This window comes from Meriones unguiculatus, chromosome 7 (genome assembly GCF_030254825.1).
Source record: "Meriones unguiculatus strain TT.TT164.6M chromosome 7, Bangor_MerUng_6.1, whole genome shotgun sequence".
Lineage (NCBI taxonomy): Eukaryota > Metazoa > Chordata > Mammalia > Rodentia > Muridae > Meriones > Meriones unguiculatus.
In genome coordinates this window covers 22,755,559-22,775,899 of record NC_083355.1, presented here as the reverse complement: position 1 = coordinate 22,775,899, position 20,341 = coordinate 22,755,559, and the positions used below count along the sequence as shown (strand labels likewise).

General features: G+C 51.7%; 1 protein-coding gene across 2 annotated transcripts; it reads right to left on the bottom strand.

Moving 5' to 3' along the window:
• Positions 1-202: 202 nt before the first annotated feature.
• Positions 203-12,220, bottom strand: Pgap3 (post-GPI attachment to proteins phospholipase 3). 2 transcript variants are annotated; one of them, XM_021659867.2, is made up of 8 exons: positions 11,973-12,220; positions 10,530-10,627; positions 9,545-9,697; positions 3,281-3,343; positions 2,680-2,741; positions 2,258-2,394; positions 1,914-2,118; positions 203-1,725 (listed from the first exon to the last, which is right to left on the bottom strand). In XM_021659867.2, the coding sequence occupies exons 1-8, from the start codon at positions 12,151-12,153 to the stop codon at positions 1,662-1,664; spliced, it is 963 nt and encodes a 320-aa protein (XP_021515542.1). In that variant the 5' UTR covers positions 12,154-12,220; the 3' UTR covers positions 203-1,661. The 2 variants fall into 2 exon arrangements, with proteins under 2 accessions (XP_021515542.1, XP_060242784.1); XM_060386801.1 differs by lacking the exon at positions 2,258-2,394.
• Positions 12,221-20,341: the final 8,121 nt, after the last annotated feature.

Here is a 20,341-nt window from a genome sequence, read left to right as displayed (position 1 = left end):
GGCTGAGACACAAGAAGGAGCCAGGGACAGACCCCTCCCTGTTCCTCCCCCCTCTGCTGGTCTTGGGCTCTGCCTGGCTCCATGACTGGCCCTTGAAATCTCATGCCCATGTACCCAGGTAGAGACCTGCCATTGCATTGGCCAGTGATGTCTCCTTCCATCCAGCCCACTTTGTACACCCAGAGAGTAGAACCAGGGAGAGTGAGGCCAGGGATTTGTTTATTAAGCATGTCCTTTACTGTCTCTGGCCTTTAAAGTATTCTTAGTATCAAAACAAACAAACAAAGAAAACCCCCCATAGGCTGCCCAGGTACCTGAGCTGGAACCCTGGCGTAGCTACCCTGCCCCACAAAGAGGGAGCAGGCTCAGCTGCAGACTGCCTTCTGAGGGACTGGTTCAGGGTACAGGCTGTACGGGCCCTGCTTGCTCTGGGATTACCCTGGGAGAGTAAGCTCCTCTATGGAGGGCAGGGAACCGTGATCAGACCTAAGTTCCATATCTTCTTCCCCACTGCCTGATGCCCCTCAAGTCCAGACTCTGACAAGGAGCTATAGCAGGGAACTGAGTTGGGAGGCCCAACGTGCCAAGATTTAAAAAAATACATATACATACAAAACAAGAGGGGGCCACCTTTTCCCTTCCTCTCTCTGCCTTCCAGGGGCTGGTTCTGCAGGGTGCTCTCAGGACACGTGGGGGTCCTGTAATTTACAGTGGAATGCAAAGGGGCACTGGGCAGCTGCCCACACTTACATCCAGCACCCCAGAACCTATCAGATCATATGCATATACTAGCGGCTGGTTGGCCTTGGGCAGACACTGGAGCTCAAGCAACTGTTGGTGGTGACTCGATTCCCCTGTTCCGCTCCAGCCTCCTACAAGTGTAGCCCATGCATGCTCAGATCTTCCTCAAACCACACTCGCCCACATACCCCCTGAAACACACACACCCCACTGTCTACACTGTAAGTGAAGGCCCACAGTCCTCCAGTCCTGACAAACACCGCTCACTGATTATCTGGTCATCTCTGCTCCTGGCTTGGCCCATATCCCTCTACACATCAATGTGTCCACTCCCAAACAGAAGAGCAGCCAGGGTTCTCATCCCAAGCCTTCTGGGGCCCTGCCCCTGAAGGCAAGAATGTTGGGTGTAGGAGGCAGGACAGAAAGCCCCTCACCCCCGCCACCCTGCCACCGCCTCTATGTCCCGTCCCAGAAGCCCAGGAAGAAACTTGGGCAGCTAAAGAGCAAGCAACCAGTGCCACCTAGTGGCATCATGGCAGAAAGAGATCCCAAAGTACCCCAAAGGCCTGCAGGTGTGGTAGGGGCGTAAGAGGTACTTGGGGTGGTACTATGGGGGTGAGTGATGTGCAAAAGGAAGTGGTTGAGGACACAGAAACAGTACTCCTCTTTGTAGACCTGAAAACCTGGTCTCCGTTCAGCCCAGGCACAGGAGGGCTGCCTATTCCCTGTCTCAGATGTGAGGAGGCCAACCCCGAGACAGGTTCCACGTGAGGGCCAGCAAGGGGCAGGTAGCTAGCTATAGGACGTCAAGTCCATACCCTGCGTCTTCAAGTTCGAGAAGCTAAAAGGAGAGAAATAATCATCTCGGGGGAGGAGGGAGGAACATTGGGAATGAGGCTGGGCTGTCCCTCCCAGGGTCTTTAGTCCAGCTTGAACTTGGCTCCAGATTCCTTCAGCAGGTACAAGCTGTCATCTTCCAGAAATCTGTGCGTGTGGAGATGAGCCCAGTTAGGAATCACCCAGTTCTGAGAACTAACCCACTCCTCCCCACCCCCCGACAGTAGGTTGATAGCAAGTAGGAGGGCCAAGCGGACACAGGTGTCCCCAGTGTGCCCTCGGAGTGGGCAAGGAAGGGCACGGGGAAGGAATCCCGAGACCGGGGCAGCACTAACCTGAAAAAGAGGATGTGGACAGGAATGGTGCTGATGTGCCAGATGGCGTGGGCGTCCAGGACCCAGAAGAGGGGCGGGAAGTCCAGCAGCTCCAGCAGGGACAGCCCCTGCAGCAGCAGCACCACCGTCACACACTTGCGAGTGTGAGGTAGGCGCCGGTGGTTCCGCAGGCACCAGGCCAGCCACCACACCAGGTTCACCAGGCCTGGGGGCCAGGAACACAGGAGGCTTACTCACCGGACCTCCTCCTCGGCTCTAGCTAGTCTCTTCCCAGACTCCCCGCGCCCCTGCCTCCCATCTCAACGTCTCCCTGCTCTCAAGAGTCTCCCCAGAATATCCCTCACCTATAGTGACGTTGGCCATCATGTTGTAGCCGTAGTCGAAGTGGACGAGGCTCAGGTAGGAGATGTGCAGCGTGAGCAGCAGCAGCAGCAGGGCCCCGAAGGCGCTGGCCACAGACGGGTGCTGCAGCCCCACAGTCCTGTGCAGCCACCCAGAGCACCTCAGAGACTGGCTGGCTGCCCTCAGAGCCGGGTTCCCTCAACTATTTTCTCGACCGAAGGGCTGAGGGCTCTCTGAAGCCACTGTCCCCTCCCTGTCCCACTGCGCCAAGCCGTTTCTCAGAAACCAAGGGCCACGGCTCCCAGAGAAGCCAGGTCCATCTATCGCTGGCATCCCCCACCCAGGACAGCCCTGTAGAAATGTGAGAAGGCCAAGGACAACGGCTCTTGGCTGTCCCCTCTCGGCCCTCTCCCCAAGGGCTCACCTGACACAGCACAGGTAAACAGAATGAAGGATGACGGCAGAGGCGCAGAAGTAATCCATCTTCTGAGCATGGGGGAACAGCCCACGAGGGAAGCAGAGCATGGCACCACGGAGCGGGGCCCACAGAGGAGTCACAGGGGGTGAGGTGGGGAGGGGACAGAGTTTGGGTTTGCAGTCAGCATGGCCCCCACCTTGCACCCCCTCTTCCTATGGCTGATTCACTGTGTCCATGTTATAAAACGTTTAGAATGGTTCAGCAGGGAGGTATTCACAGCATCTAGAAAGTATTCCCTAAGAGGGGACAACATGGAGGACTTGGAATGTCATTTGGGATGTGATTGACAGACATGGACTCCCGTTGTGATTACACTAGCTGGGTGACCCTGGGAAAGGGACTTCATCTCTCCCAGGCTCAGTGGCCTTATAGGGCAGAAAGCCAATGACAAAACTCTCCTGGCAAGGTCTAGGGAAGGCTCCATGCGCTGCCAGGTTTGGGGTGCCAGGCAGAAATGTGGTTCTGCAGATGGAGCTGCCTTCACTCTGTGGAGCCTGCCCTGCCCTCTCCTGGGCTGCTCTGGGACTGTCCCATGCAGGAGGCTCACCTCTGTGAGGTCAGTGTCCCTGGTATGGAAGACTGTGGACCAGAACCAAGCATTGAGGGACACCTGAGGAAGGAGAGGCCAGTCAGTGTGCTGCCTGAGGTGGAGGAGACCAGCGGGGCTCTGTTGGGCTTCCTTTTCCCGGAGAGCCCACTGAACAAACCCAGGTCTCACTCCCACCCAGCCCAGTCTCCTCAGGAGGATTTCCCACCACTCTAAACTGCCATCCAACCCTCCCCAGGCCAAAAGAGCTGCAGCATCCACAGGTTCTGGCCTGGCCAAGGAACCAGTCCTGGCAGAGTGGAGTTCCCAAATTACCCAATCTCTAAGACAACAGCCCCCAGGGCCCTGCCTCCACCCCCACTGCCAGGTGATGACAACCCCACCCCAGCCCAGGGGAGCCTGTGACCTCAGCTTCTGGGGGCGGGAGGTAGGTGGGTGGGGTGGGGGGGACTTGAGCTAGCTTTGGGTGTGTCAGGATGAACAGCAATCCAGGCAGGGAAGATGAAGCAGATCCCACTGAAGACTGAGGAAGAGTGGCCAACTAGCCCGGCTTCCTCTGGCTGGGCCAGCCTAACCCGCTGGGCCAGTAGCTGCACTGGAACCTTGGGAGGAGCAGGGGCAGAACTGAAGAGGCTGTGAGGGAATGGCCCAGGGGAATGTGGGGGGGGGGAGCCCTCTTCCCTGAACAGAGCAGAGAGTGAGACTTGCAAATGCACTGTCTTGTGGGAGTTGGTGCTGGCACTTTCTTCAAGGCCTGTATCCACAGCAGAGGCCCAAGTTACTTAGAGAAGGGCAGGCAAGGGTGGAGACACAAACCAGAGACTAAGAAACCAGTGGCGGCTAGTCACAAAAGGAAGAGCAGGGCTTGGCCTGCCATACCTGGAGGAGTGGGCAGAGAAGCTTGTGGGACAGGCCCCATAGGAACTACCCACTTAGGTACCACAAGTGGCTAGTCAGGAAGCCAATTTGTAGGGTCCCTCGGTAGGAGGATCAGACATAGCTGTGCCCCTGCCATTGCTAGGAGCTGAGGGTATCAGAGAGGGCAGGGTGGAGAAAAGCAGGTACTCTTGATGCTGAGCTCTGGTTCTGGAAGCCCTCTACCCACACCCACTGCCAAGCCCGGCTTGCTCTGCCAGCTGGTCTCACACAGTGTCTTCCACCTACAGAAGGCTACCTGAAGCATGGTCTCTGGAGTCTTGAGCAGGCTCTGGGGTGTGTCTCATGGTGGGTAGGCCTCTTCTTCTGGCCCTTTCCCCAGGCCTGGGAGGCAGCTTTACATTTTCTGTGGCTGCCTGGCTGTGCCTCTCAGTCCAGTACTGAGCCTGAGAGGGGAGGTCACAGCCTGTGTCTCAGGCCAGGTTCAGCCACCCGTCCTCAATAAGCGGACTTCCCACTGTGACCAGACAGAAGATAACTCCTTTTCCTGCTTCCCACTGTTGGCTTGTCTTTTTTAATTGGTTTATTGAAGATTAGTAGCCAAACCTGGCTTGGGACACGGGACACAGGCTGTGACCTCTTAAGTTTAGAACAAGCCTAACCCCCTCTCCTAACTGGGGCAGGACTGAGTGACCCTCACATGGCCGAGTGAGCTTGGTCAGACCCCGGGCTAGAAACAGGGCCCAAGCAATCACAAGAACCAGGCAGGCCAGGTGCAAGGACATCTTAGGGTGGCCCTGGAACCAGTATGGGAGGGAGGAGGGGAAGGCAGCAGGCAGTGGCAGCCAGCCAGGTCTCCTTGTCACCCACAGCAGGAAGGGGGAGGTGACCAGAGGGCTGATCTAAGTGTCAGTTGGAACTCTGGAGAAGCAAGGGGTGGAGGTGCTCAGGGCCAGGCCTGAGCTCCACAGACAGGTGGGGGCTGCTGGGTCCCTTATCTAGATGTCCGCCTCCCAGGGGCCTTCTACTTCAGAGTCCTTTCTGAAGCTTGTACTCTGTACCCCTGGGATGTCTCTCTCTCTTAAGGAGTGTCCCATGAAGGGTGGGCCTTTCAGATCCTTTCCTCAGACTCAACAGCAGTCTCGCTAAGAGAGCAGGCCCTGGAGCCAAACCTAGGGGCTTTAAAAAGCTCTAACCACAGCACAGAACTTCCTGTGTGTCCTCAGGCAACTTATCTGCCAGCTCTGCCTCAGTTTTCCTGCTACCTGTGGGTTTTACTGCCTGGTGCACAGGTGTCCCAAGGAACCTAGGTTTCTTTCATCACGTCCACCAGGCAGACCCCACCACTTCCCTTCCATCTGACCCCCAACTTCTCTCTCCTCAAGGGCCACCAAGTTTGAAGTCAAACCAGGGGGTTCCAGAGTCCCCAGCTCCCAGGGTGCAGACAGTTCAGCTAAGGGAGAGCCCATTTTCACGTTCCCAAGCTACTGTCTATGGTCCCACTGTCCCATCAGCATGGCCCCGGCAGGTGCTGTTTTTCTTCAGAGCTTGTAGTCAAACACAGCAGGGGACAGATGGACAGGGACGGGAGGGGAAGCTCCCATGCACAACTGTTCTACACTTCTTGGTTGTGCCTAATGTGGTGGGAGGGACCAGCAGGGGAGGTGAGACTTTTATGTAAACACTGAGTATGGGGGACACGAGGCCAGACTGGCAGTAGTGACAGGGAGAAGGGGACAGGAGGCTTGTGGGGGGGAGGCAGGGGGCTGTTTCAGTCTGCTGGCAAATAGAAAAACAGACAAAAATATCACAGCCGTGAATCTGGTTGGATGCCAAGGGAGCCCAATCTGTCAGGAATTTGACCCCAGTGTTAAGCCCCAGTGCTCGGGGCTGTCATTGACACCATCACGGTGGGGACAAGCGAATCTTTAAATAGCTTGGTGTCTCAGAGGTGGGGGAGGCAGAATGTTAAATATGATGTCTGTTGCCATCCTGCCCCCTCCTTGGGGCCACAGGGGCCACAGCTGAGCAGGGTAAGACTGCCTTGGGTCCACTCCAAGAGGAGGTGGGGCTTTTTTTCCATCATCCAAGGATTCCTGGGCTAGTGAGATGGTTTGAGTGAAGGTATTTGTGCCAAGTCTGATGGCCTGAGCTCAAATCCCAGGACCTACAACGAAGGGAGAGAAGCAATTCCCTTGGGATGTTGTCTGACCTCCACATATGGGCTCTAGCATGTGCACTGCATGCTACACCCGCTAATCGATCAATAAATGTTTTTAAAAAGGTTTCCTTCGTTTCCTGGCTTTGTTTGTTTTGCTAGGTTTTGTCTGACCGTTGGGAAGTCCTTCCTGAAGGCTAGCCATCGCTCTGCTACGGGTTCAGCCTCTCTTCTCTTGTGCTCCCTCGGCTGTGGCGGTGCAATCAGTGCCTGCCACTTCATCTCACACCTACACCTGAGAACCTGTCCTCGATAGATAAAGGTGGGGGAATTGGAAGAGGGCCAAGCACCCCCCCCTCCCGGAAGTCAAAGGGCTGCAGCATGCAGAACTCTGGAAGATTCTACTGCCCATCCTGGTACCTGCCCGGGGCCCTCTGGGTCTAAGCAACAAGGTAGGGGCCACCCTGGGTGCTGAAGTTTCATGGGCTCCACCGAGGGACAGAGTTATCAGAGAAAAGCGACCCCTGCCCCACAGCAGAACCTGGAGCTGGCAACGGGCTCTCTCACCCACACCCCAGCACAAATGAGAGCCACCTTGTTCCAGAAGACCAGGCCCGGGACAAAGTCTCCCGCCACACCCTCCACGTAGAAACACAGGTTCAGCGGCAAGTGTGAAATCCAGCCTAGGATGTATGTGATGGTACCTGACCACCACAGCAATGCCCACCGGTCCAGAGGCTGGAAGAGTGGACGCCGAGGGCCAACCTGGGCTATGCAGTGAGACCCTGTCTCAGCAAAACAAAAACTAAGTCATCCAATCAGAGTGGACTCTGTGTCCCTGGAAGACCTCATAAAGGGAAGAAAGGGTCCCAGTAACCTCAGCATCTGTCCCCAAGCAGAGGACCTCCGCTTTCCAGCTCTTAGGTTTTGCTGAGCCCTCCGGGAGCTTCTATGACCTGCTTTACAGGCTGACGGGGCCTGTGCACAGGCTTTGCTCTGGAAGTCCGGGCTACACACATTCAAAACCTGATTCTGCCCTCAGCAGATGCTCTGCCAATGTTTACTCCAGGGAGCACTCGGGCCCTGGAGCCCGGTGGTGTGGTGCCAGAGGCTAGCCCTGTCTCCTCTCCTTGCTGACTTGTTAGCTGCTATCTGGAGATAAAGCCCTGTGTATCTGAGTCTTACTCAGATTGCACAGGCACATGATGAGAATCCCACAGGGAAGTGTTGGTCAGGTGTGAGGACAAGCCCGGTAACACATGCGTATGGTCTTGCTCTTGCTTGTTGTAGCAGAACTTAACTCTGCAGTCCAGGATAGCCTTGGACTCAAGTGTGGTCTATCTGCCTCCACCTCTGAGATGACAGGCATGAACCACCATGCTCCACTATAACTATTGTTTGAAAGTTAAAATTTTTGTTTGTTCGTTTTTTGAGACAGGGTTTCTCGGTGTCACAGCCCTGGCTGTCCTGGAACTCATTTTGTAGACCAGGCTGGCCTTGAACTCATTAGAGATCCTCCTGCCTCTGTCTCCCAAATGCTGGGACTAAAGGTGTGAGCCACCAAGCCCTGCCCCCCCCATAAAGGTCTCAACTATGCAACCTACAGTGACCTCAAGGTGCTTCTGCCACGGGCTCCTGAGTACTGGCGTTAAAGGCATGATCACCCTGCCCAACTGTCCACAGCCCTCGACAGTGAGTTATATTATCATTGAAGGGCAAATACCGTGCCTAACTCCTCCTTCCATGTCCTCCCTCATCAGGCTCAGCCTGTGCGTCTCAGCACCCCTGTGCTGTCAGCTGTGGTCGGAGCTCTCCAGCCACTATGTCCAGGAGCAGCCTTCTCTCCTGCTTGTCCTGTCCTGTGGCTCTCGGCCTTTTGCCCTCACCCTCTGCTGACTCTACCTAGAAGATTTCCCTGCTTTCTTCAAATTACCCAGACACCTTCAACTCCTCGCATCTGTCTCACATCCAGGGAGGCCTCTCCTTGTTGCCCCGTGGGGGCCCAGGCCCATCACACACCCTACAGCCCCTCCTTCCTCTGTGTTTCTTCAAGGATGGACTTTGACAGCCAATTGTGGGACTGTAAGACTAGTACCAGAGGGCAAGGACCTATGTGGTTTTTCCATGTTCTGGGGCCTCCAGCACCCAGCAAAATCTTGGCACAGACAGCAAGTGTCCAGTGGACACAAGTGGAGGCTCTTCTGTGGGAAGGTGACTGAGTGGGAAATTTTCCCTTAAAAAGGCCTGTCAGAGACGCTCTGTCCTAGAGATGCCCTGTCCTAGAGACGCCCATTGCACCCTCTTTTCTTTGTTCTGTTTTATTTTTCAGAGACAGGGTTTCTCTGTGTAACAACGTTGGTTGTGCTGGAACTTGCTCTATAGACCAGGCTGGCCTTGAACTTAGAGATCCACCTGCCTCTGCCTCTGGAGTAGTGGGATTAAAGGTGTGTGCCACCAATGCCTCACTCCATTACACCCTCATATTGTCACCCAGTGCTCCTCTGGACCTAGGTGCACATTTCTCCAATGACCCCAGGCTCTGGATTCTAGTTCCTCAGACCAGCCATACTGATGATGCTCTTTCTTACTCAGATTTTCTTACTCAGATAGTACCCCTTCCCCCCCCCCCTTCGTGTCCTCCCCCCCCCTCGTGTTCTCCAGGAACAGACCAGGACCAGGCTGGGCTCTAATAAGAACTCTGAGCCAGCCAGGCCTGGTGGATCATACCTTCATTCCCAGTACTTGGGGAGGCAGATACAGGCGGATCTCTGTGAGTTTGAGGCCAGCATGGTCTACAAAGAAAGTCCAGGACAGCCAAGGCTACACAGAGAAACCCTGTCTTGAAAAACAAAACCAAAAAACCCAAAATAAGCAGCACAATAAAACACCCCCCCAAAAAAAAAAGAAAAAAAAAAAACAAAAAAAAAAAAAACAAAAAACCCAGCCAACTGTGAGCCAGAACAAAAGTGACATTAATCCTCCAGAGTGGTCTTGGAAAGCCCCGCAGTCCCAGCATGCTCCCTGCTATCCACTTCCTGCCCATGTGAGTAATCTCCCCATTGAGACCAGCCTGGTTCTCTACCAGAAGGCAAAGCCTGGTGCTGCATCTTCTATTTTTGTTGTGCCTGAGTACCACACAGTTTAGCTAGCTGCTAGAAGCCCATCACTGGGGATGTAAGAGTTCCTCTGTCCAGAGCAGGGTGTACCCAGTGTCCTGCCAGGCTACCTACCCAAGCGAAGGCCATGCAGGTATGGTACATGGGGGAGGAGGCCGGCACAGAGGCGCGGTAGCGGCAGAGCATCACCAGGCTGGCCAAGCCATTGAGGAGTGAGGCCACGGCGGAAGCTGGCTCTTGGATGAACAGGAACCGGGAGAAGGGCCACTGAAAAAGGAGCATAGGGAGGAGGCCTGAGGGGAGGCAGCCCCTAACTGGCCTGGTCAACCTTTTCTTGACAGCTGCACCAACAGGTCTCCAGCTCAGGATTTTGGCCAAAGCTTTAGGTTCTCTCAAGGCAATGAGTAGCTCCCCAGAAGTCCCTGGTTAATATTAGAGTCTTTCCCTGGCTGGCAGGCACTGCAATCGGAACCAGACTCTGGAGACAGCAGAGAGGAAAGGTGAAACCATACAGACTTACCATCCCAGTCCAGGTCCCACTCCCCCTCAGCTGATTACCATAGTCCTCTATGTGCCTGACTGCTTTGTGGTAAGCTAGAGTGAGTAATCCCTGCCAACCCCCACAGGCCAAAATGGGGTAACAGTGGGTCAAAGGCACAAAGCAGCTGGACAGTCTGAAGGGTACTGTTGATGATCTAGGCTCCTATCAGAGAAGCCACAGGAGGAACAGCTTAGTCAGGGTCAGTGGAAATCCCCACCAGCCCTGAGAAGCTCAGTACTCCTGTGAAGGGACACCACCAATCTTTCAGCTCGGATGTTAAGTTTTTGGAGAGAGGGTCTCACTATGAAGCTGTGGCTACACAGACCAGGTGAGCCCCAAATTTATAGAGCTCCACCTGCCTCTGCCTCCCAAGTGCTGGGATTAAAGGTGTCTGCCATCCTACTTGGCTTGAGACACAGACCTCAGTACTCCAAGTGCAGAATCGACACACTGGCACCATCGGAAAAGCAAGAGACTCTGAGACCTGGCCTGTGACTACCCGCCTTGGGGTGCAGAAGGCCACCACCCTGAACCTTCCCTGACACCCCCCCAACTCACCTTGCCATGGAACTGAGGCACTCTGTGACCCTCCTGAAGGTAGAGGCCAACGGTGACCCACATACACTCATACTTGCAATCATCCCGACAAGTCCAGCCTGAAACAGACAAACAGAACTATAGATGTCCTGGCTTAGGAAAGCAGAAGCAGCCTGGTGGAGCCCAGGCCTGGATGAAGGCTGGAGAGAACCAGGGGAAATCTCAAAAATCTTACTTCCCATTTGGACATAGAAGAGAGGATAGGTATATATACAAGGAGAGAGAGAGAGAGAGAGAGAGAGAGAGAGAGAGAGAATATGAGGGAGACTTTCAGCAGTGGGAGCAAAGAGAATAGTTTCTTCTCCCTTTACCCAAGCTCTTGGCATCTGTGGGGACCTGGGTTCATACTTGTCCATTCTGAACACAAGGAAGAATCCTTGGTGCCTTCCCGCCTCCTGTTAAGATTAAGCTCAGACCCTTCACCCGGACCCCTGAGGTTCCAAGCTGCCTTTGTTCCCTTATTGCCACAACTCTTCATGCTCCCTTCACTCTGTGTAAACCAAGCTGCCGGGTGCCCCCAGATCTTCCCAGGGCCTCCAAGCTCTCTGTTCCGGCGTCTGGGATGGAGAGGGGTAACTAATGAGGATGAGCGGTTGGTCAAACAGGCCAGGACTGGAAAGCCTGCCTTACAGCTTTATAGACTGGGCGGCCTAGGGCAAGGTGCTTAACCACTCTGAGTGTTCCCATCTTTAAAGTGGATTAGTGGAAACTATCCGAAATGGTTGTGGTGGAAGTCAATTGATGCGCTCTGATACCTCTCAAATGTGGGTTCATATCAACTCCCTCTTTAAATTGTTCCATGATGATCCCTGCTTCCGCCCATTGAAGCAGACTCCATTCCTTCCTCTTCCAAATCTATAGAGGGCTTCATCTATGGGTTCATTAGAGCTCAAACCGTTTTGTCCGTGAGAAGGCTAACATTCCTCTGCTCAGGGACTATCAGCACGGAAGGGCAGGATCCTGGTCTGCCTCCTGTGTTATTTCAGGTCTTGTATGCTGGTTTGGCCGGGTGCACGCCTGTAATCCCAGCACTTGGGAGGCAGGGACGGGCAGATCTCAGAGTTTGAGGCCAACCTGGTCAACAAATCCAACCCAGGACAGCCAAGGCTACACACAGAAACCCTATCTCAAAAAACCAAAACCAAACCAAACCAAACCAAACCAAACCAAACCAAAAGAACTAATGGTTTGAATAAATATAATGAAATCTCTGGAAAGGTAGGACAAGATGATGACACACGCCTCAGACCCAACATTCAGGAGGTTCCACTCGTATTAATACTAGAACTCCACTCATAACAGAACCCATGGGGAAACTGAGGTGCTGAGACTGCAGAGCAGCAGGGAACAATAGGCGGGGCTAATACCAGAGGGCGGGGCTTACATGGGGTGGGTGGGGCTTACCAGCTAGGCTCATGTAGATTGGCTGGCGGGAGCGGAAGTGCTTCAGTGCGTCCCCCGAGCAGTTCCGTTCCTCGCAGCTGAGCACGCAGTCGCGGTACACCGGCTCGCGGTCGCCTTGGGAGCCCCACGCGAGCCCCACTGCCACGGTTAGCAGCAGGAGCCGGGTCGTCCGCTCGGCCATCCTATCACTCTGACCGGCGGACTAGGGAGGAGCGTGGGAGAGTACGAAGTCCCACTTCCGTATCAACCGGAAGTACCTGTGTTCATGGTTGCACCCTCCGCTGACGCCCGCCCACTTTAAATAGAAGTTCCCGGATTTTAGTGGGCGGGTAATCCATCTCTAATCTTTTATCTCTTAATATACAGCATTCAAGTGGAAGGGGCGGTGTGCGTTCAGGAGCAAATTAGGTGTGTTTTCTCCCTTTCTCTACGGTCCCTTTGTTTCAAGCGGACCCCTTTCTATCACGTGCCCTCTTAGATTACGGTCTCCAAATGTTCTGGGCACCCCACGTCTCTCCATTTCTTGTGTTATCTTGATTAAAGACACGGCGGTTAAAATAGCTGCAGAATTTAACAGGCGTCCTTGTCTCTGCTTTGGTCCCCTTCAGTAGGCCTATCTGTCCGACTTAGCTTTCTATTACTGTGACGAAGTTCATGACCAAACGCAACTTGGAAAGGAAGGGTTTGTCTTATGCAGCCCGACCACAGCCCATCATTGAGAGAAGGCAGGGCAGGAACCTGGAGGTAAGAACTGAAGCAGAGGCCCGGGAGGAGTGCTGCTTACTGACTTGCTTAGTTTCTTGTGGTGCCACATGCCCAGGGTTGGCACCGCCCACGGTGGTATGGGTCCTTCCATATCAATTGTTAATCCAGAAGGTGTCCCCTTCAGGTTTGCCTAATCTGAAGGAAGTATTTATTGTCTTAACTGGGTACCTGTTTCCCAGATGACCCTAGTTTGTGTCCAGCTGACAAAAAACAAACAAACAAAAACTGACCACATCTCGATTTTCTAAACTTCAAATTTGACCCATCAGGTTCTTAAAATTCTGTACTAACTCCTCAACTCTGGTGGTCCGCACTCCAGTGCTCCAGAGCCACTTCAAAGGCTCATGTCTTGAGAGGCTCCTGTCCTTGTTTATATCATATCATGGGCCCTCTTGCTTCTGCTTCTCCTATCAATTAAAGGCCCCTTTTGAGGGTGGTTGTTAGGAGACAGGATAATATGCAACGGCTTTTTCCCCCTTCCATAAAGGATGGAGCCCTTTCCTGTCCTGTTCACCTTTGGCACTAAAGTAGAACTTTGGCTTTCGTGTGAGACACTTCAAGTGCCTTTTCTTTCTTTCTTTCTTTCTTTCTTTCTTTCTTTCTTTCTTTCTTTCTCTTTCTTTCTTTCTTTTTTTTTAATTGAATGAATATCTGGTAACCTGGGTTGGATCCTCAGAACTCAGGTCAAGGTGGGAGGGAAGAACCAACTCCACAACGTTGTCCTGTGACACCCACGTGTGTGCTGTAGCACAACAATAATACATGGAAAACATTCTCAGGGGCTGGAGAGATGGCTCAGCCGTTAAGAATGCAGAGGATGGGAGCTCAGTTCCCAGTATCCACATGTCCTTGTGATCGCTTGTACATCTAGCTCTGGGGGACCTGATCACCTTTCCTGGTCCCTGCGGGCCCTGCATGTGTATGTACACAGCCTTATACGAACACTTGGGTACCTGTTCTTGTGACGTCCATCTCTGCCCAGCCACCAGCATCCAAATCTTCCTGAAGCTTTGACCTCATGCAACTAGCTAAATACTGGACCCCAGGCCTGTTCTTTCCATTCATGGTCATATTCCCTTTATATCCTGGAAGGGGGAGTGGGGGTTGGAGGGTAGGATTTAAAGGTTATGAAGTTGAGGTGTGGAATGGGCAAGTGCCATGGGATTATCTTGGAATTACCTTCATTCCCTCCGGTGAACAGCTCAAGGTCCTACCATTCACCCTGAATTGTCTGAGAATGACACTTCTTCCGGTTAAATAGAACAGTGTCCTTGAAGCTGACCATCCAGTTGATGGGGATAAGAAAATTACTCTGTTTTTGTTTTGTTTTGTGGAGATAGGGTCTCGATATATAGCCCAGGGTGATCTTCAAATTGGAATCTTCCTGCATCTGCCTCCTAAATTCTCAGAGTGTAGGCATGAGCCACCTCAGTTCACCCTAGGAAGGCCTGAGTGAATGTGTAAGGAGTGGACAATGTCAAGAAAGTTCTGACTCAATATGTATTGTTGACATGGCACAACAATGCCTCAGACCAATGGAAATTGGCAGAGCCTTCCCACAAGGCTTAGAAGAATGGCAAAGCTTTTGCTAGTGTTTACAAATGATGGGAACAGTATGTGCAAAAAACTAGCAACTGCAGCTTTCCAGATACCTGCAAGCTGGCACTGCTCCCCTGATGAGCCCTTCTACTGAGCCTAAGTTGGTCCTCTTTCTCCTGCTCTACATAACAGACACACGGAGCTCCTTGTTGCACAGGTCATGCACCACCCGAGCAAGCATAGCCCACCGGATCGGATCCCAGCTTTTCTAGAAACATGCCTGAATGTCCGACCTTTCTTCAGCCCCTCGTTACCAGAGTCAGCTTTTCAGGAGCAAGCCTTGTAGGACAGAGAGGTTCCTGGCACGCATTCAAGATCCTTTGCTCAGTCCCCAGGACTTCCCCTTGCTCTTCCTCTGGAGGGAAGCAGAGGCAGGCAGATCTCTCTAAGTTCAAGACCAGCCTAGTCTACATAGTAGGTTCCAGACCAGCCAGCCAGAAGTACATCGTGAGAGCCTGTCTCAAAAAAAGAAAAAAAAAGACTGAAAAACTGGTTATCTGTCATCTGTCAACAGACAATGAATTTTGTCAATTGAAGTAATATCTACAATGAAATGTGGATTAGAAATTCATAACACTGGGCTACATAGGTGTCATGTACTGACATGCAAAAATAGATCTTCGTAATACTTTTGTTATTTATAAAATGCACAATTCACAGGCACATACCTATGTATATACATACTCAAGTTATACTTGTTATTTTAAAGAGTATATCTGGCCAGGTGTGGGGATTCAAGGAGGAGAGTAGAAGTGTGTTCCAAGCCAACCTGGCTTACATACTGACTTCTAGGCCAGCCACAGCTACATAGTGACACTCTTTCAAAAAACTAAATTAATTAATTATAAGAATATATTTAGACAGATATATAAGCAGAAATAGTTACTGGCTTTGTGGAGAAGAAGAAAAACATAGAGGCAAAAGAAAATGCCACCTCATTTTTTTTTCTTTTTTTGAGAAAAGGTTTCTCTGTGTAGTCCTGGTTGTTCTAGAACCCACTCTGTAGACCAGGCTGAGCTAGAATTCAGAGATCTACCTGCTTCTGCCTCTCAGGTGCTAGGATTAAAGGTGTCCACCATTCCACCTGGCACAAAGGAAAATCTTCATTCTTGCACTTCTATAATTTTTTTTAACCATCTTTGGAAACCCTGCCTCTGAAGCTAGAGAGATGGCTCCACAGTTAAGAGCACTGGCTGCTCTTTCAGAGGACCCAGCGTTCAATTCCAAGCATCCACGTGGCAGCTCACAACTGTCTGTACTTCCAGTTCCAAGGGACGCAGCACCCTCACACAGACATGCATGCAGGCAAAACACCGATGCACATAAATAAAACTACATAGATCTTTTTTTTTTTTCTCCTCAGGGCCATATTACCAGCCTGTTGGCTCCTACAATCCTCTTCTATCGCACAGCATCCAAATGTTGTCTTTAACCAGAAATCAGATTGTGGGTTTGCTCCAGGACTCTGTGGCTTGCCCTTGTCTGAAGCCTCACCAGGCCCATGAGAACCCAAAGCCTGATCTCTGGGCGTCCTTACCTCAACTTCAGGACACTTTTGTGTCCTAGGCAGCTTTACTGCTTTTCCAAGACACCAAACTTGTTCCTGCCTTGGGGCCTTTGCACTGTCTGTTCCTCAGTCTAGAACTATCTGCCCCAGGAGTGTGCGGTGCGGCTTCTTTTGGCCAGACAGGTTTTACCCAACCTGCTCAAAGGTGTTCTCTACCCGCACCCCAAAGTAGGCTTCTCCACCTCCCCTCCCCCCCGCCCTCCCAGCTAGGTCACTCTTCCATTATCTAATTATTTTCTACCCATCATTCACTTATACAGGAAATCATGCTTTTGCACTATGGTCTTTTGTTCTAACTTCAGACAGACCCCAGCTACTCTGGAGCCCATGGCAAGGGGAATCACATGTTCGAGGCCTGCCTGGGCTATGGAGTGAGTCCAAGGCTATCCTAGGCAGTTTTGTGGGATTCTGTCTCAAAACTAAAGCAGTGGGAGGGGAATGGAGCTCAGTGGCGGAGTGTGTAGCTAACCTGTGAGGCCCTCAGTCCTCAGAGCTGAAGGAGGGAGGCGAATGGCTGGAGGCAAGGGGCAAAGGGAAGACACAGCAAGGTGGGCGAGGAAGCTTCCTCGACTTCTCCTTCCAAAGCCAGAGGCAGAATCCTCATTTCACACCCAGTGCTCTGTACTCTAGTGACTGGGGCCTCGAAGGAGTAAGCGGCACAGTGAAGCAGGGACCACCACTCAACTCATGAAAGAAGGGATCCCGAACCTGAGGAAGGGTATGCCTCAGCGAAGCTCTTAGGAGAAAAGCACGGGCGTTTAAGGGGTCACCATCTTCACAACAAATCCTAAAGTACTGATGAGAAGCCAGGCATGGCTGCAGATGCCGGCTGGCCATGGGGGTGGGGGAGTGGGGGGAGGTGGCAATGGTACTGAGGTTTGAGTCTAGGAGTTCAAGACCATATTGCACGACCTATCACAATCCCGTCTCCACAGACACAGAACCAGAAACGTCTGGAAGCATTCTGTGCAAGTCCCTCAGGCTTCTAGACACTCATTCACGATCACAAGGTAAGTGGCTGAGGAAAGGCTCTGAAGGGGCAGGCTAAGGATGCATATAAAGCAGCACACACAGCCCCACAGAGACCAGTGCCCACACAGCCTGGCACACAGGGGTCGGGATGGGAGTCACACATGCCACTTAATACATACATAAAATCCTGGTGAGTCCTCAGGCTTTTTATTTTTTAGACATAGTCTCACTGTTAGAGGTTCATTTTCGTTCTAGAGCAGCTTTGAGAGACAAAAGGAATTCCAGGACCTTGAGCCTGGAGGGGCTAAGGAGATAGCAGCAGGCCCAGGGTCAGCCCAGCTAGAAACTGAGCGCCGTCCTTGAGAGCAGAGTTAAGCCTGGGTTAAGGATTAGTCCTAATGCTTAGGTTACCTCTATTCAAAAAGGCCATCCTACTGGGTACAGTATCACCTAAGTCTTAAATCCCAGTGCTTGGGACCCTCTGTGAGTTTCAGGATAGCCTGGTCTACATCGTGAGACTGATGTGAACAAACAAACCCCTTTTCGTTTTTAGGAAGGGTTTCCCTGTGTAGCCCTGGCTGTCCTGGAACTCACTCTGTAGAGCGGACTGGCCTCGAACTCCCAGATCTCCTCCTGTCTCTGCCTCTCGAGTGCTGAGATTAAAGGCCTGCACCACCACCACCCAGCTAAAACAGGCCATCTTTAGGAATTCTTTTTTTTCCTATCAGAAGCTTCTGAATTATTCTCCTTGGGCACCAACGTGCCCGTGTGTTACGGAGGGAACTCCTTCCCAGTAACTAATCTATTCAGACACTTCCTTCGCAAGTGACACCCCAGTCTCAAGGCCGCAGGAGGCCTTAGATTGCGGCATGGACCTCGGACTGTGGACCGGCTGTCCCCTCCTGTTCTCTGTTTTTTTCCAAGGCTCTGACCTGAGGGCTGGCTGGTGAGGTAGGCAGAAGGGAACTTGCACATGCACACATACACACACACACACACACACACACACACACTCAGCGCCACCCTCTGTGCCCCCCAGGCTGGTCAATGATTGACTGGCCCTTCACAGGCCACTGGTTTTAGACCCTGACCGGTGACCCTTGGAGGTCACCTCCAGCATCCCCCTCCTGCCCCTTTGATGTCAATGATCCCCCTCCACAGCCTTTTTTCTGCCGCCCAGGATTTTTCTCAGGTGAATCTCGGGCACCTTGCTTCTGGTCAGGAGTACAGCCAAACTCTCTTCCCGGTCTGTCTTCGAAGTTCCCTCCTCCTCCTCACTGGGCTTGTCTCACAAACTCTCAGACTTCACCGCCCTCCCCTCTCTCCACCCAGCCTCCCCCTTCAGCCTTTGTCCCCAGACATCCTCTTTCCTTGGCTTTCCTGCCAGGCCTTGCTAAAGCGACAGTTGAGCAGAAAATCGAATCGGCATCGCCCACCCTGCCCCCCTTCCTCTCCTCTTGTCAAACACCAGAGAACGTTTTTTCCTTTTCCTTCCAAGCTCTGAATGTACTCTTTCTCTTGGAAAGGCTCAGCCCTCCGGAGCCTCCTCCCCAGGGCGTGAGTTCTGACCCCAGCTCCTCCTCCTCCCTGCTCCCCCGACCCCTCCCACCCTTGCGGGCTCAGCACGGAGGCCCCGCCCCCTCCCCTGCAGCCCACTAGGGCTGAGCATTGTCTGCAGGGCTGGGCTCCTTCCAGGGGCCTGGGATGCCCAGAACGTGGCCTGAAGGAGGGAGAGGGAGGAGGTATTTCTGCTGATGGAGGGCCCCTGGTGGCCGACGGAGGAGCCGCTTCTGCTCCCCTGCAGCCATCTAGGGAGAAGGAGCTGAGGGGCTCCTTGCTTGAAGAGAATGTTGAAGAGCTTCCTTGGCTCAGTTCCAGACTCCTCTGTGTGACCTTGGAAAGTTGCTTTTACCCTCCTAGAGGTAGTTCTCAACATGTGGGTAGCAACCCCTTTGCCAAGCTTCTATCTCCAAAAATATTTACCTTGCGGTTCATGGCCGTGCCAAAATTACCCTTATGAAGTAAAAACTAAAATAATTTTATGGTTGGGGGGTCACCATAACGTGAGGAAGTGTATTAAACGGTCACAGCATTAAGAAGGTTGAGAGCCACTGGCTTAGAATCTCAGAGTGCTTTGTTAGGGAAATGGTGAGAGGGGAAATGTGGCTGCAGAGTGATACAGAGTTGGGGTTCGGTTCTTAGCAGCTCTCTCTCAGCTGTGCCAACCCCAGAACATGTGAGGAGCACAGCGGGGGAGAGGGGAGGAGGGACACCTTTAATCTGACCCTTCTGGTCTAAGCAGCCACCAGTGACTCTCAGAATCAGGTCAGTGTATCTTCTCCCAGGAGAGCTGAGAAGGTGCAGATCTGAGGGCCTCATGGATTAGGTCGGAGGCTGGAAGATGGGGCCAGGATCAAGCGCCGGTTTTGCTGTGGTTCAGCCATCTCCATTCCTTAAGATGTTCTGGGCAAACGTTGTAATCCTTTTCACCCTTGATTTCCATAATCCCGAAATAGAGATGTGTGTGTGTGTGTGTGTGTGTGTATTTCATTATGTTATTAAGATTTTTAGCCTCAAATCCTCAATCCTCCTGCCTCAGCTTCCCAAGCGTTGGGATTCTAAGCGGGAGGCATCATGCTCAGCTGAAAACAGGAATAGTTAATCTAAGGGGGCTGCTACTGTCAGTCAGTATTTCTTGAACATTCCTGACAATGATCCAAGGAGTAAATCATTGGACACCATCACTTAATATATATAACATATTATATATATTACATATATAGTATACTATATATTATCTACAGTATACATATATACATGTACATATATATGTATACTGTATATATATAATATCACCTAATATATACTATACATATAATATCACAGTGATATTATATACATATAATACATACATATAATACTATACATATAATATCACAGTGATATTATATACATATAATACATACATATAATATTATACATATAATATCACAGTGATATTATATACATATAATACATACATATAATATTATACATATAATATCACAGTGATATTATATGTATAGTATATATTAGGTGATATTATATATATACATTAGGTGATGGTGTCAAGTGGTTTACATATACACATATGTGCATGTATATATGTGCAACCTAAATGCTGTGCTGCAATCCTCTAACACAGCTCCTCATGTTGTGGTGACCCCAACCATAACACACAATTTCATGGTATATAAATGTGTATACATCTTATGGTCTGGATTGTATACATGTATATATATATCCACATGTGATTCCTACTACATGTGACGCCTGTGCCTGTTTTCTCTCCACTCAGTCTCTTTCCTCCCTTTCTCCCCATCCCCCACCCCTCCCATGCATTCTAGGCTAATGCAACATCACCAAAGCACAGGGCCAGCCCTCTTCTACTTCTTAAAGGAACAAAACCAGGCTGGGCGTGGTAGTG